Raw genomic sequence first — 15,238 nt, 5'->3', positions numbered from 1 at the left:
CACGTGGAATAAATAACAGGGAATAAGAACGAACAACGTTAACAATTGGTAAACAATAATAATAATAACAATTTAAAAGACAGTATTTTTAACTAGGCCGTATGACGTGGACGTTGTTAAAACAACAACAGCAACAACAATAATAATTATTACAATGGAAAAAGTTGGTGCAATACAAGTTATTGATCAACGTTTTCTAATGTAAAATTCATTTTGCATATGTATAATGAATTACCCATATTGCACAGGGCGTCAGTTAATAGGAGCCTAAAAGCACCATGGTAGGCTTGATGAGTTGTTTCCTGCAGTCTTACAGTATGGGAAAGCATCCAAAAGGAAAAGGATTGGAATATTGTTATACGGTACGTGAGCCAATAAAACTTGCCATTGCATATTTATTGTATTTTACACAATGCAATCAGTCCAGGGAAATGCTCAAAAAAGGATCCAAATACATGTAACGCAGTTAACTATTTATACAGTTTACAGCATGTAGTTTCTCGGATGTTGGTTAAGACACTGATTGCTAAAATTTAAGGCTAATAATGATATCATTAATATTTATATAGTTATTATAATTATAAAATAATAATTATAACAATAAACATACTACTACTACTAACAATAATAATAATACACAATAAAAAAAACTCGTGTTACTCCACGCCAGCAGTTGGCGCTGATGAGCATCGGAGGCAGCTAAGCAACTACCAATTAATAAAAAAAGCAGAGGATTCTACAAACGTCTCAAATCGCTACAGCGGGAATTTATTTTCTACGGTAAGTTGTAATGTAGTTTAGAACATAGTTTATGTTCACTCCCAGACAGTCGTTTATCCGTGACTATTTGGTCTATGAGCTCAAGTGTCAAGCTAATAAAACAACAAGTTATAAGTTTACGTTGTGACGTTGGCGTCGACTGCCCCTACCCGGTTAGCTAACCTTGGGAAAAAAACAGCGAGCACAAACGCTTAAATAGCATTCTACGTTTCTCGACATCTTCAGTGAAGTGTATTTTTTTCAGGCCAGTGTGTCGCCATGACGCAGAGGAAAACGTGTAACACTCTGAGTTCCTCGCAGGGAAAAGTAAGTCAGCAGTCTTCATTTTTGGAATCTTGTCGCTATGTGCGAGCCGTGAACGACTCGTCTCCTTGTTCACTTACCCCTGCTACCGCAGCTAAACTAAAAAAGGAAAGCAATTAACATCTCACTAAATGTGCACCTATTAGTGTAACTATGGTAACTAAATTTTCTGTCATGCCCATTCGAGAGGAGATCATTTTTTTCACGCCAATAGGAATTGAAATACTATTGAGAACTTGATCATATGTATTTACTGTATCTGTTCAAACCACTGTATGAGTTGCTGGCACCAGTATTCTGCATACACTCACCTTATCATCAAAACAGATTAATAAAATGATCTGAGATAACATTTGCAACAACATGTAACAATTTCCACGTTTTGTTTACGCTGGCATCTCATCCCCACCAGGGGGTCGATATATATACTGTATATATACTGCTCAAAAAAACTAAAGGAACACTTGGAAAACACATCAGATCTAAACTGGGGGAAAAATGATCTTGAATATCTTTCCTGATAATAAGTGGGTGATGTATTAGTAAAAAATGATGCCACATCATTTGCTAGAAATGAAAATGATCACCCTATAGAGGGGGGGAATCAAAGACACCCCAAAAATTAAAGTGAAAAAATGATGCAGCACACTGGTCCATTTTGCCAAAATGTCATTGTAGCAACTCAAAATGATTCTCAGTAGTTGGTGTGGCCCCCACGTGCTTGTACGCATGGCTGACAACGTCGGGGCATGCTCCTAATGAGACGACGGATGGTGTCCTGGGGGATCTCCTCCCAGATCTGGACCAGGGCATCCATGAGCTCCTAGACAGTCTGAGGAGCAACCTGGTGGCGCCGGATGGACCTAAACATAATGTCCCAGAGGTGTTCTATTGGGTTTAGGTCAGGTGAATGTGGGGACCAGTCAATGGTATCGATTCCTTCATCCTCCAGGAACTACCTGCATACACTAGCCACATGAGGTCGGGCATTGTCGTGGACCAGGAGGAACCCAGGTCCCACTGCACCAGCATAGGTTCTGACAATGGGTCCAAGGATTTCATCCCGATACCTAATAGCAGTCAGGGTGCCATTATCTAACCTGTAGAGGTCTGTGTGGCCTTCCAGGGATATGCCTCCCCAGACCATCACTGACCCACCACCAAACCGGTCATGCTGAATGATGTTGCAGGCAGCATAACGTTCTCCACGGCATCTCCAGACCCTTTCACGTCTGTCGCATGTGCTCAGGTTGAACTTGCTCTCATCAGGGAAGAGCACAGGGCACCAGTGGTGTAGTTACCAATTCTGGTGGCCTATGGCAAATGCCAATTGAGCTCTACGGTGCTGGGCAGTGAGCACAGGGCCCACTACAGGACGTCGGGCCCTCAGGCCACCCTCATGGAGCCTGTTTCTGATTGTTTGGTCAAACATTCACACCAGCGGCCTGCTGGAGGTCATTTTGTAGGGCTCTGGCAGTGCTCATCCTGTTCCTTCTTGCACAAAGGAGCAGATACCGATCCTGCTGAGGATTGAAGGACCTTCTACGGCCCTGTCCAGCTCTCCTGGAGTAACTAACTGTCTCCTGGAATCTCCTCCATGCGTCCAGGTACCGCAGTGATGCCTTGGTCCAGATCTGGGAGGAGATCCCCCAGGACACCATCCGTAGTCTCATTAGGAGCATGCCCCGACGTTGTCAGGCATACGTACAAGCACGTGGGGGCCACACAAACTACTGAGAATCATTTTGAGTTGCTACAATGACATTTTGGCAAAATGGACCAGTGTGCTGCATCATTTTTTCACTTTAATTTTTGGGGTGTTTTTGATTCCCCCCCTCTATAGAGTGATCATTTTCATTTCTATCAAATGATGTGGCATCATTTTGTTACTAATACATCACCCACTTATTATCAGGAAAGATATTCAAGATCATTTTTCCCCCAGTTTAGATCTGATGTGTTTTCCAAGTGTTCCTTTAATTTTTTTGAGCAGTGTCGTATCACCCACCTTTGCTGTCTACTTGCTTCAATAAAACATTGCCAGGCATCTGACGTCTCCTTTTATGAGATTATAGAATTGCTCAGTGTTATATTTTTTGTGTTGTTTCACATAGTCCAAGTACTGATTTGTTTGATTTTTAAATATTAGGGTAAGTGCACTGTCATGTCTTCCTCATAAAGGAAGTTCCTGTTAATGCAAATTTAACGTTACACCTCCATCACAATTACAGCAGCATTTGAAAATGAGAGCTTTGAGATGAGAGAAATTGAATGCATGATTGGGCTTAAGTGAATTAACTTAAGTTAAGATCATTCTGGAACGATGCAGTCAAAGTGCACGCCAAACACAACAGACAGTTATCCCCTTGCAGAGACTCAGCAACGCTTTGGGGGAAGATGAAGGTATGACTTTCACCCAGCCAAGCATATCCCAGGTCCAGAAAAGTCTGGAGCAGCTCTCACCTTCCCAGGTTGACCAGAAGGTAGAACAAAAGTGATCCACATTTGTCACATTTTTTTTTCTTTGAAATCAATGTTCTGTTGACAGAAATTGTCTGCCTGTCTTCCAGACAGCTGAGGTGATTCAGTACATATTGGTGAAAGACCAGAAGAAGATTCCCATCCGTAGAGGAGGTAAAACCACTATTTCCATGTTCCAGAAGCCCTTCTGCAGTCCTTCTCTCTCTACCAAACGGGCTGCATGACAAGAAAGTTCACTCTGTGCATCTGTCTCAACACCTGGGCATGTTGGTTCTATAGCGGAATGAACGGAGTGAGTGAACCCTCCTGTCAGTCATTCAGTCTCTTTGTCCCAGTGCTTTCTTTGTGCCTGTTGTGTATAAATCACGACGTGATGTCAATTTCAGCCCGTTTGTGCATCGTAATTTTGTGACATGAAAAACTTTGTGACAAAGACAAATAAATATTACAAAACATTGGAACTTAAGTTTCAACTGCCGTGATTCCCAAAGTATAACACCTCAATGTGCACCAAACGCATTTGTAAAACGCATTTATAATAATCAGTTAATCCTGATTATTAAACTACAGTATACCTTACTAGTCATTTCATTTATTGGCACTCAACATTGCACAACTTTGACATGATCACATATCCATTTAAAAAATAAACACACTGGAGCGCCAACTTTGCTTTTGTTATTGTAAGTTCATGAAATATTATATAATCTGTATCTCCCTGTAACCACTAGATGGGAGTGTTTTACATGTGACGTGTTTTGTGGCGACTTTTAATTATTTTTTCCTTTTTATATTAAGTGTTTTAATGTAGTTGATTGATGCCTCAGAGTGTTTATTCCTCCAGCAAATATGGTAATATAAGAAGACTAACAGGTTGAGTACTCACGCAAGGACTCCTATGACACATCTGCTAACATTAATATTCCATATTGCATTTTATTTGTAGTGCTCACGTGAGCATATCTGGTGTATTGCCTCGGCTGAAAATCTATGTCACTTATAGATGCATAATATAATCAGGGAATGCTCTTTTAAAAAAAAAAAAAAAAAACATTTCCATGTCCCCTCGGGAACCTCATAGGTTCTAAATAAATGGTGACGCTGTCTCAGAATTGGTTAAACTATGACTCTTTTATAGACCATTTTAAGATGAAAGCCTGGACATAACATGGTCACGACCAGGCTATGAGCTACGCCTAAGTCAGGGGTGTCAAACTCGTGCCATGGAGGGCCGAGACAGTGCAGGTTTTCTTTCCAGCCAGTCACTAAAGCAGGTGATTTTAATGATCAACACCTTCAGTTTGAGAGAAGGAGCTCATCAAATAAATCACCTGCTGAAGAAACTGGTTGGAGAGAAAACCTGCAGCGTCTCAGCCCTCCAGGGCACGAGTTTGACACGTGTGGCCTAAGTTATCCATGCCGATACAGCTGCTTTAAAAGAAAGCTACTTTTGCTGAACACGAGTTTAGCTAACACACTAAACTCGCTTTGCAGAGTCCTCCCCAAAACATGTACTATTACCAAACTCAGACAAAATGTTACCTCATTAAACATAAACAGCATATTCCACACACAATAGTGAATCAAGGAAGTGTGTACAGTATACACATGAGCTGACATCTGCATTGACACACATTGTGAACTTCACAGTATTTCCTTATTTCTCCATTTTTGTCAATATTTAGACAATAACAGAAGTGACAGTGATTCAAAATCTGAAATATGGTATAGTGTCCTTGATTCTCGTTACTTTTAGGTTTTCTGCTGATCTATTTTTCTGATCAATACACCTAGGGGAACTATTGTTTTACATCATGTTTCCACAGAAAGGTGAAGTGTGTCACTCTTGTACAGTGAGCTGAAGAACGCTTCCATTGCATTGAAGTGCAAGTTTGTTAACAGAGGCTTGAGATTCCATTTTATTTATTGTTTTTGTTGTTGTTTGTGGTTTTTATTGAAGTGTTTCAAATCCTTAACAGAGACAGGGTCTTTTCTTTAATTGTTTTTGGTTGTGATTGTGATTTGTATTGAAGTGCAATTTTTGCTAAAAGAGCCTGAGAGTCCATTTTATTTTCGTTGGGTTTTTTGGCTTTTTGTTGTATCTTTAATTTATTCTGTTGTTTAATATATTTGATCTAAAACTCTTGACATTCCAATTACAATGTTAAATACTCTTGAGAAATTAAAGTGTATTGCGTTTGATAGTGTACTCGCATTATTATGCCACATACAGTATTATAATTACGTTAATGAATAAATGGTCTCAAAATAATGTTGACAGTAATATTGTTTAGCAATAATTTGTAGAACAGTTATTGTGACAGGCCTCATCATACCACAACCAGAAGTCCTCTGAGGACCATACGAATAAACTCTGAGGTTTAATTGTGTTTAGCATTGCGTGGTGGAACCTGTGTTTCATCTTCAGAGCTCTTCACTATGATGAAGCACATTTTTATTGTGTTTCAGATTTGATCAAACACGTCATCAAAGAGTACCGAAATATCTACCCTGAGATCATTAAGCGAGCAGCACACTCCTTGGACCAGGTTTGTCCTACCTGTGCGGTCCTGTTGCGAAACATTGAATGCAGTCATCATGCTAACGCGACTGTCCCTTTTTCTCCTGCTCCCATCAGGTTTTTGGTCTGAAACTGGTGGAAATTGATGCCAAAAATCACTTATACATTCTCATCAACAAACTGGAGGCCGCTGCTGGGGGCTGTTCCATGAGGTGAGTCTTCAGGGAACGCTGTTCTCAGAGTCCTCCAATGCCTCACATTTTGCCAATGTGGTCATTACAGGTGCGCTAACCCAAAGACGGGACTGCTCTTTGTGATCCTGAGTGTCATCTTCATGAAAGGGGGAGTGGTCAGAGAAGGTGAGACTCATGCTGCATCTCAATTTGTGTACCTCCATACTTACGCCTTCGTCTTTTGAGTGCAGAAGTGCGTTCACACAGGAATACGGCAAAATGCAGTGCACTGTCAGTACATCAACATGTATGCATTTTTTGCACTCGCCACTCATTTTGACCGTGGAATGAGTTTGTGTGTTTCACTGCTCTCCAGAAACGCATTTTCCCTGTTCGGGTCACTGAAAACTGGATAATGCTTCAGTGTCGAGGCACCAGTGAACTCTACACCGGCTTGCTCTTTCCCCTGCAAACCCTCTTGCGTAGCGTGACACACACCTCTCTAATCAAACCTCGACCGTAAAGGCTGTGATTGGTCGGCTTGTAAAACATGATTTCCTGTGTGTATACGGTTCATTCAGAGGGCGTACATCCCACCTCTGCGAATGCCTTCTCCTTCTATTTTGAGGTGGGGTCAGTGGGGGTACTTTTTAAATTGTTTTCAAATTAAAAGGAATAAATTTGTATTTAATTATTGCAAATTCGAGAAGAGCTGGCAGATTTAACCTGGTTATCCAAATGTTTGCGATAGAGTGGTTGCAGTTCAACATTAAAAGGGACAGAAGAAGCGGGTTAATATTGCGTTCATCATTTCTTGTAAGTGCACGACAGTAATGGATTTGGGACAGCAGTACACTGTCAAAATTTGAGCAGTCAGGAACAGTACACAGTACACTTCTGTATACGCGTCAATAAGTATTGACGCGTATACAGAAGTATTTCATTTGAGACACTGCCGCACCGTTGCGGGGTGGTTCTCTCCCAAACTAATTGCATTGAACACTGTTCTGTTTGTCTGCTTCCACAGGCCTAATCTGGTCCATGCTCAAGAAACTCAACGTAGACCCTGCGTAAGATTTATTTTTTTAGTTTCGTAATGACCAGCGTGATTTAGTTTGTTTGACACAAGCAACCTGTGCAGAGACCGACATGAAGACTTCGGAGATGTTAAGAAGCTAATCACAGACGAGTTTGTGCGTCAAAGGTAAGAACTTAAGTCTTTAGAAGTAAGAAGAATACTTTTTCCTATTAGTTATTGTAGCAGAACTTTCAGTTAAACCTGCTTTAGTTCCACAACAGAGTGTATAAGTTATACTTAGCTTGCGTGTGCCACGGGAAATGATCAAATTTCACTTTGTTGGTTCAAAAATGATTTATTTAACTTCTATCTTTTTGTTCATCTATCTACAGTCGTGAAAAAATGAGGACACCCTATGGAAGCCTATGTGTTTTCTAACATATTTGGCCATATAGATATTTAATATCAATTTTAACAATCTTGAGAGATTCAAGTAATAGAACTAAACAAATAAAACTGAAAAAAAGATTTTTTATAACTTTCTTTAAAATGTAATTTTAAATAAATGCAATTTCTGTTAAGGGACTAATTTATGACAGCCCCACATTCAATCCCACTTAAAATGGCTAAAATCACACACAGGTGTCTCACATCAGGTGCACATGATTAGACCATCATTACCCAGTGTTTTGAAGGAGGCTTGCCTTATTTAAACCTCACATTTAGTTTAGACTGTTGAAGTGAGAGAAAACACCATGGTGAGATGAAAGGAGCTGTCTGAGACCTTCAGAAAGAAGATAGTAGATGCTTATGAGTCTGGTAAGGGATTTAAAAAGATCTCAAAAGAATATAAAATCAGCCATTCCACTGTCCGGAAAATAGTCTACAAGTGGAGGACATTCAAAACAACTGCCAACATGCCCAGGACTGGCCGTCCAAGCAAGTTCACCCCGAGAGCAGACCGCAAGATTCTAAAAGAAGTCTCCAAAAACCCTAAAATGTCATCACGGGACCTACAGCAGGCTCTTGCTACTGTTGATGTGAAAGTGCATGCCTCTACAATCAGAAAGAGACTTCACAAGTTTAACCTTCATGGGAGGTGTGCAAGGAGGAAACCTTTGCTCTCCAAGAAGAACATGAAGGCCAGACTGAAGTTTGCCAGAATGAATGTAGACAAAGACCAGGACTTCTGTAATAATGTTCTTTGGACAGATGAATCTAAAATTGAATTATTTGGACACCAGAACAGAGGATATTGGCGTAAACCCAATACAGCATTCCAGGAAAAGAACCTCATACCAACTGTGAAGCATGGAGGTGAAAGTGTCATGGTTTGGGGATGCTTTGCTGCAGCAGGACCTGGCCAGCTCACCATCATAGAATCCACCATGAATTCTATCGTGTATTAGAGGGTGCTTGAGGAACATGTGAGATCATCTGTAAAAAATTAAAGCTAAAACGAAACTGGACCCTGCAACATGACAATGACCCAAAACATACCAGTAAATCCACCAAGGACTGGCTGAAAAGAAAGAAATGGAGAGTCCTGGAATGGCCGAGTCATAGCCCAGATCTTAATCCCATTGAGATGCTGTGGGCTGACTTGAAACGGGCTGTACATGCAAGAAACCCCTCAAACATCTCACAACTGAAAGTATTCTGTGTTGAGGAGTGGGGCAAACTTTCTTCAGACTGATGTCAAAGACCGGTAGATGGCTACAAAAAGCGTCTCACTGAAGTTATTTCAGCCAAAGGGGGTAACACTAGCTATTAGGTGGTAGGGTGTCCTCATGTTTTCCTCAGTTAGAATATGCCTTTTTGTTGATATATTTTGTTTAATGAGTAAAACAATGTTAATTTTTGTTGTTTACCTGCAATTAAATCACTTTCTTTTCCAGAGATAAAGAAAAACAAGATCAGACGTGAACATTTCTTAATAGAGAAGTGAATATTTAATCCTTATTTTTTCACATGACTGTATGCCAGCACGTACTGACTCTTCTGCTACATGGCAGAAATTGCGTAATTACCTGTTGACATTCATAGAACTGAATGAGTCATGGCACGATTGGTGGTGTTCTGTGAGACGTTTGTAATGTAAAATATGTGCCTTTGCTCATTAAAGTCAGTAAAAGCATAGGACATATTTCACTACATGGCAGAAACCAGCAGAGGGTGCAGTTAATTCAAGACCAATTAGTTTGCTGCTTTACACAGCGCCATGAAGAACAAAGTTTGGTGCAGGACCATTTTGAGGCAAAAATAAAACGGTGTAGAAAGTGGATGACAGCAGCTCCTGTGTGAATGTTCACTGCATGTTCTCTCTGCTTGTTAATGAAGCGATTGGAGCGCATTGTGAGTCTCTCCTTAAACAGCACCAGGAGAGTAGTATGTACACTGGTCTCCAGGTGTCAGTATGTTACATTGATGAGACAATAGCCACCAGGAAGTTCACTGTTGATGCTATGGTGTGAGTCTCTTATCTTATTTATTTCTGAGGTGGTTTATTTTCTATTGGGTAATGCAAGTTTAAAGGTGACTATAAGGTTATTTCATGTCTATAGGGCTCTAATAATGGTAAAAAAAAAAACATTTAGAAGGTCATAAACAGGTTTTCTAAGCTCTACCTACGAAAATATTCTCTATATTATTAATAATGAATCCTACTTTGCGGTAATTCACTTATTACGCTTTGGCCTGGAACCAATTAACCGTGATAAACGAGGGATGACTGTACATTTACACTGTTTACACCAGGAGTCACCAACGTTTTTCCTTGTGAGAGCTACTTTTACAAAAAGAAAATGGCTAAGAGCTACTCATTTTTGTAACATTTATTTTCAGAGCTTATTTTAAACCCAAACAAAGCAAATATGCTTGTTTTACCAGAACATTAACACAATGCTGGTGTCCACAACTCACATTTTCTATTTCAGAATGCATTTGTTTCTACTGTTCTTTCATTATTAACTGAAAACCTGAATGAAAAGCAGGCTTGCGGGTACCACGTTGGTGACCCCTGGTTTACACTGTTTATGAATATGTCATTCACTTTACAAAGAGCGGTGACATGTTCAATCCCCGCTGGTGTGTTCAGAGCCAGTTTCTGTCAGACCATAGACTCTGGTTTATACCACACCATAGAGCAGCAGGAGCATGCACAAGACCACATGACCTCAGCAGCATGTGTGGACATGTGCGCACTCCAACATTTGTCCTTGTTTTTGTAGAGTTTAATGGGGCCCTATCCAACATTTTCAACTTTTCAGACGTGGGTGTTTCAAAATGCCCTCGTTCTACATTATGTAGAAGTGCCGAGTCATGAGGTTGATTTGTTTTGAAGTTGTCTCTGGTTTCATTTCTATGCCACTGCTAAATTTTCTGCATGGGTACGAGAACTTGACAAGATTTCCACATTGGGCTGCCACGATAATCAATAAATCGATTAATCGAATGATAAGACCAAAGTCCATAATTTTGTCTTCCTCGATAAATTGACATGTGCATGTGTGTTTGTTTTCCCCACGCTTTACCACACAGGCTGGATGATAAGAGGGTTCACTCTGCATCTGTTTGGGCGCTTCGGTTCGGAGAGAACGGAGAGAGTGAACCCTCCTCTTAATCATTCAGCCTCTTTTGTTCTTGTAGGTTGGGGCGGGGCTCCTAGTGATTTGATTCAGAGGCCAGGTTAGCGTTAGCATCATGAGCAAGCAAAAGCAAACATGAATGAAGACCCAAAAGTGATGGTTTTGTAAGCCAAATGCCACAGCCCCAGTGTGGGAATATTTCGGTTTTAACCAAAATTAACGTGAGCGCATGAACACAGATGAACCGGTATGTGTCATTTGCTGGAAAGTAGTGATGACGAAGAAGGGGATAACTCATCTCAAACACAACCATCCAAACAGTCAACGCTTACTAAGACATTTGGTTGTAAATATAGTGTCGTTCGCTATATGTTAAACCTTCCTGTTAAGGAATTATACCCAATGTTCATTATTTATTCAAGTGCAATTTTGTTTACAGTGACTTGCACCATTTTATTTATTGCATTTATTGTTGTGTGCTTTTTATTGGTGTTTTTTTTTTTTTTCATAACAGACGGTGTATTTTTTTTTATTGTTTTTGGTTATGATTGTGATTTTTATTTAAGTGCAATTTTTGCTAAAAGAGACTGAGTCCAATTTATTTTTATAGTTTTTTTTTTGTCTTTTTTGTTTAATTCATGTTTAATTTATTTTATTGAAAAGCGCCTGACATTACAATTATAACGTCATACTCTAGAAAAATTAAAGTTTATTGCTTTTGATACAACGTGCTCGCATTATTATGCCATATAATTAATGAAAAAACGGTAAAAAAATGTCAATAATATTGATTATGGACAACTATCGTACAGAAAAATGTGTTATCGTGACAGGCCTACTTCCACGAAATCTTTTTAATTTCTCACATCAGAACTTTAGAAAGTCCACTTGCATAGCGACGCGCAGTAACCTGCTCAGTAATGTTTATTTTACTGTTACTTTTTCTTGAAAATGGCAACCAGGAAGTGTTTTTTCAGATGTACGAATTGTGTATTTAAACTGGAGTAAGGCAGCAATGGGAAGATATTTGTTTGCTTATTAGGGAGCTAAAGAGCTACCACTCAGACTTAAAAACTCCTTTGTTACTATGTCATCAAACTGTGTAAGTGCTCACTTGGCGGGAAGGGGAGGGCAGGAGATGAGAAGTGGAAGATGGGGCGGGGCACAGGGGTAATCAGTGTGCAATAACTTCACTTTTTGCCTTACATTTGAACCTGTTTACTGTGCTGTGCTGCTGTTGCCACTGTCTTGTATACAATTTGAAACTGGAGTATTTTATCAAAAGAAACTTACTATAATGCCCCACTGGAATCCAATATCCTTATAAAAGCCTCTGAAATCAGCAAGATAGGGCCCTTTCAAGTTGTTACTGTAGAACTGCATGGATATTGTCTTTCTGTGTGTGCACATGCACAGGTACCTGGAGTATGTGCGTGTCCCCCACACCGACCCGCCTGAATATGAGTTTCACTGGGGTCAGCGGGCTGATTTGGAAGTGTCCAAGGCCAAAATCCTCGAGTTTATGGGTCAAGTAAGTACTTTGTCTAATTGCGTAATACATACAGTATCTCAATATAACCACTAACTACTACAATCTAGGATACTGGTTGGATTCTACTTTGTTTGTATTTGGAGACGTGACTATAGGAAATAATGTAAAGAGAAATAATCGGTTCCAATGTCAAACTGTGAGTTCCAAATTATGACCTCAGCAGACCCACAAACATGTATGCATTTTTCATATTCCGCATGCATTTTGACCCTTGAATACGCTTGTACGCTTCACTGCTCTCCAGGTATGCATTTTGTCATGTTTCGACTATTCCACTTTTGAGTTTGACAAAGAGCAGGCGTGTCCAAAATGTGGCCCAGGATCCACATGCGGCCTCGTAGCTTGTTTTTTATTGGCCAAAGCACATTGTAGAAATACAACTAAAAAAAAAAAAAAACAGCAAAAGGCATAACACAAAAAAGCTGAACTGTTGATACTAATAACAGATACAGCTTTGTGTTCAAATTTATATATCTTTATTTATATCCATCCATTTTCTATGCTGCTTATACTAATTAGGGTCGCGGGGTATGCTCGAGGCTATCCCAGCTGACTTCAGGTGAGAGGTGAGGTGGAAAATGCCCTTGTATAAAAGAATCAGGATGGTGGTGTAAGAGGAGGCAGCATAGAGACTCACTATGCAGAACCAATCCATGCTTGAGCGACAGCAACCTGCGAGGGCAATGGTGCAGTGGGCAGTCGAGTGGGTCGGGGGTTAAATTTATTCAAGGTTAGCAGGTCTGTTGAGTTGTACTGTTCTACTGTACTTTTTCTTACTTTTAAAAAAATATTTGACGATGTGTGTTTTTAGCTTCATGACCAGGAGCCTCAGAGTTGGAAGCATCAGTACAGAGAGGCTCACAGCAACCAAGCCTCCAGTCAGGCCAGCACCAGCAGCCAAAGATGACTCAACTTCATTTTTTATTTACCTTCATTTATTTTATATTCATTTACAGACGATGACAAATTATATGTACGTGTGTTCGCCACTGTTGTTAGAAACACTGAACAGCATACATTATTCATTCAATAAGGGTGTCACGAGACACTCAGCGAGGCGAGACGATGCACAAGATTGGTTCTACGAAGATGAGGCAAGAGTTTAACATTTTACTAATTTAATTTCTACTACGTTACACTCTTCTGCATTCTGCGTGTATGCTACTGGCCCCGCCTACACCCGATGAGATTGTATGACTGGACTGACAGAGGGGCTCACTCTGTTCATGTTGTTCAATGGAACAAACGCATCAAGGTACTGAAACCAGTGAACCCTCTTCCTTCCTGATTGGAGGCGGGAGACAAGGACACAGACAACAGACATGCATGCTCATGGCAATATATTTCATTTATTGTGATTTATTATCGTCCCAGGCCGAGTGCCCACGAGCCTTTTTTTCTGAATGAGAAATCTTGTCACGTTTTAATCTTGAGATCTTGTGTCACCCCTATTCAATTTTGTTTGTAAACATATGATCTTTATAGCAGATGTCTTATTGGGAAAATAAAATTCACTAAATGGTGGCACTGACATGTTCATTTCATTGGACCTTTTCAGTTTTAACATGTTTAAAATACAGCAAATAAGGATCTCCTGAAGAAAATATTTTCCAAGCATCATGACGAAGGTTAAAAAAAGAAACTTTTATTATTGCACCACAGAAAGTCAAGTCCTAAACTAACAGTACAAAGCTGTACAGTGCATAGATGTAAATATACATATCGTGTGTGTGTGTATATATATATATACACACACATACACACACACACATATATATATATATATATATATATATATACTGCTCAAAAAAACTAAAGGAACACTTGGAAAACACATCAGATCTAAACTGGGGGAAAAATGATCTTGAATATCTTTCCTGATATTAAGTGGGTGATGTATTAGTAACAAAATGATGCCACATCATTTGATAGAAATGAAAATGATCACCCAATAGAGGGGGGAAATCAAAGACACCCCAAAAATGAAAATGAAAAAATGATGCAGCACACTGGTCCATTTTACCAAAATGTCATTGTAGCAACTCAAAATGATTCTCAGTAGTTTGTGTGGCCCCCACGTGCTTGTACGCATGCCTGACAATGTCAGGGCATGCTCCTAATGAGACTACGGATGGTGTCCTGGGGGATCTCCTCTCAGATCTGGACCAGGGCATCCATGAGCTCCTGGACAGTCTGAGGAGCAACCTGGTGGCGCCCGATGGACCTAAACATAATGTCCCAGAGGTGTTCTATTGGGTTTAGGTCAGGTGAACGTGGGGGCCAGTCAATGGTATCAATTCCTTCATCCTCCAGGAACTACCTGCATACACTAGCCACATGAGGTCGGGCATTGTCGTGGACCAGGAGGAACCCAGGTCCCACTGCACCAGCATAGGTTCTGACAATGGGTCCAAGGATTTCATCCCGATACCTAATAGCAGTCAGGGTGCCATTATCTAACCTGTAGAGGTCTGTACGTCCTTCCAGGGATATGCCTCCCCAGACCATCACTGACCCACCACCAAACCGGTCATGCTGAATGATGTTGCAGGCAGCATAACGTTCTCCACGGCATCTCCAGACCCTTTCACGTCTGTCGCATGTGCTCAGGTTGAACTTGCTCTCATCAGTGAAGAGCACAGGGCACCAGTGGTGTAGTTGCCAATTCTGGTGGTCTATGGCAAATGCCAATTGAGCTCTATGGTGCTGGGCAGTGACCACAGGGCCCACTACAGGACGTCGGGCCCTCAGGCCACCCTCATGGAGCCTGTTTCTGATTGTTTGGTCAGAAACATTCACACCAGTGGCCTGCTGGAGGTCATT

At 40.5% G+C, this 15,238-nt stretch overlaps 1 protein-coding gene across 2 annotated transcripts; it reads left to right on the top strand.

Moving 5' to 3' along the window:
* Window positions 1-678: 678 nt before the first annotated feature.
* Window positions 679-14,021, top strand: ndnl2 (necdin-like 2). Of its 2 annotated transcripts, XM_054773124.1 has the most exons (11): window positions 679-780; window positions 1,025-1,086; window positions 3,456-3,566; window positions 3,654-3,717; window positions 6,034-6,113; window positions 6,203-6,297; window positions 6,368-6,444; window positions 7,286-7,328; window positions 7,400-7,462; window positions 12,280-12,394; window positions 13,227-13,959. In XM_054773124.1, exons 2-11 carry the CDS (start codon window positions 1,039-1,041, stop codon window positions 13,320-13,322), a joined length of 792 nt encoding a protein of 263 aa, XP_054629099.1. In that variant the 5' UTR covers window positions 679-780; window positions 1,025-1,038; the 3' UTR covers window positions 13,323-13,959. The 2 variants fall into 2 exon arrangements, with proteins under 2 accessions (XP_054629099.1, XP_054629107.1); XM_054773132.1 differs by lacking the exon at window positions 1,025-1,086 and having other exon boundaries at window positions 719-780; window positions 13,227-14,021.
* The last annotated feature ends 1,217 nt before the right edge of the window (window positions 14,022-15,238 follow it).

Source organism: Dunckerocampus dactyliophorus, chromosome 1, assembly GCF_027744805.1.
Source record: "Dunckerocampus dactyliophorus isolate RoL2022-P2 chromosome 1, RoL_Ddac_1.1, whole genome shotgun sequence".
Taxonomy (NCBI): domain Eukaryota; kingdom Metazoa; phylum Chordata; class Actinopteri; order Syngnathiformes; family Syngnathidae; genus Dunckerocampus; species Dunckerocampus dactyliophorus.
Note: the sequence above shows the minus strand (reverse complement) of the source record. Positions and strands in the feature narration are given on the sequence as shown.

Bases quoted from the DNA above. Each gene is read 5' to 3' on its own strand.
- ndnl2 (XM_054773124.1), top strand. From the start codon at position 1,039: ATGACGCAGAGGAAAACGTGTAACACTCTGAGTTCCTCGCAGGGAAAA. The intron at 3,718-6,033 runs GTAAAACCACTA...ATTGTGTTTCAG, and splicing joins GATTCCCATCCGTAGAGGAG to ATTTGATCAAACACGTCATC. The intron at 6,298-6,367 runs GTGAGTCTTCAG...TGGTCATTACAG, and splicing joins GCTGGGGGCTGTTCCATGAG to GTGCGCTAACCCAAAGACGG.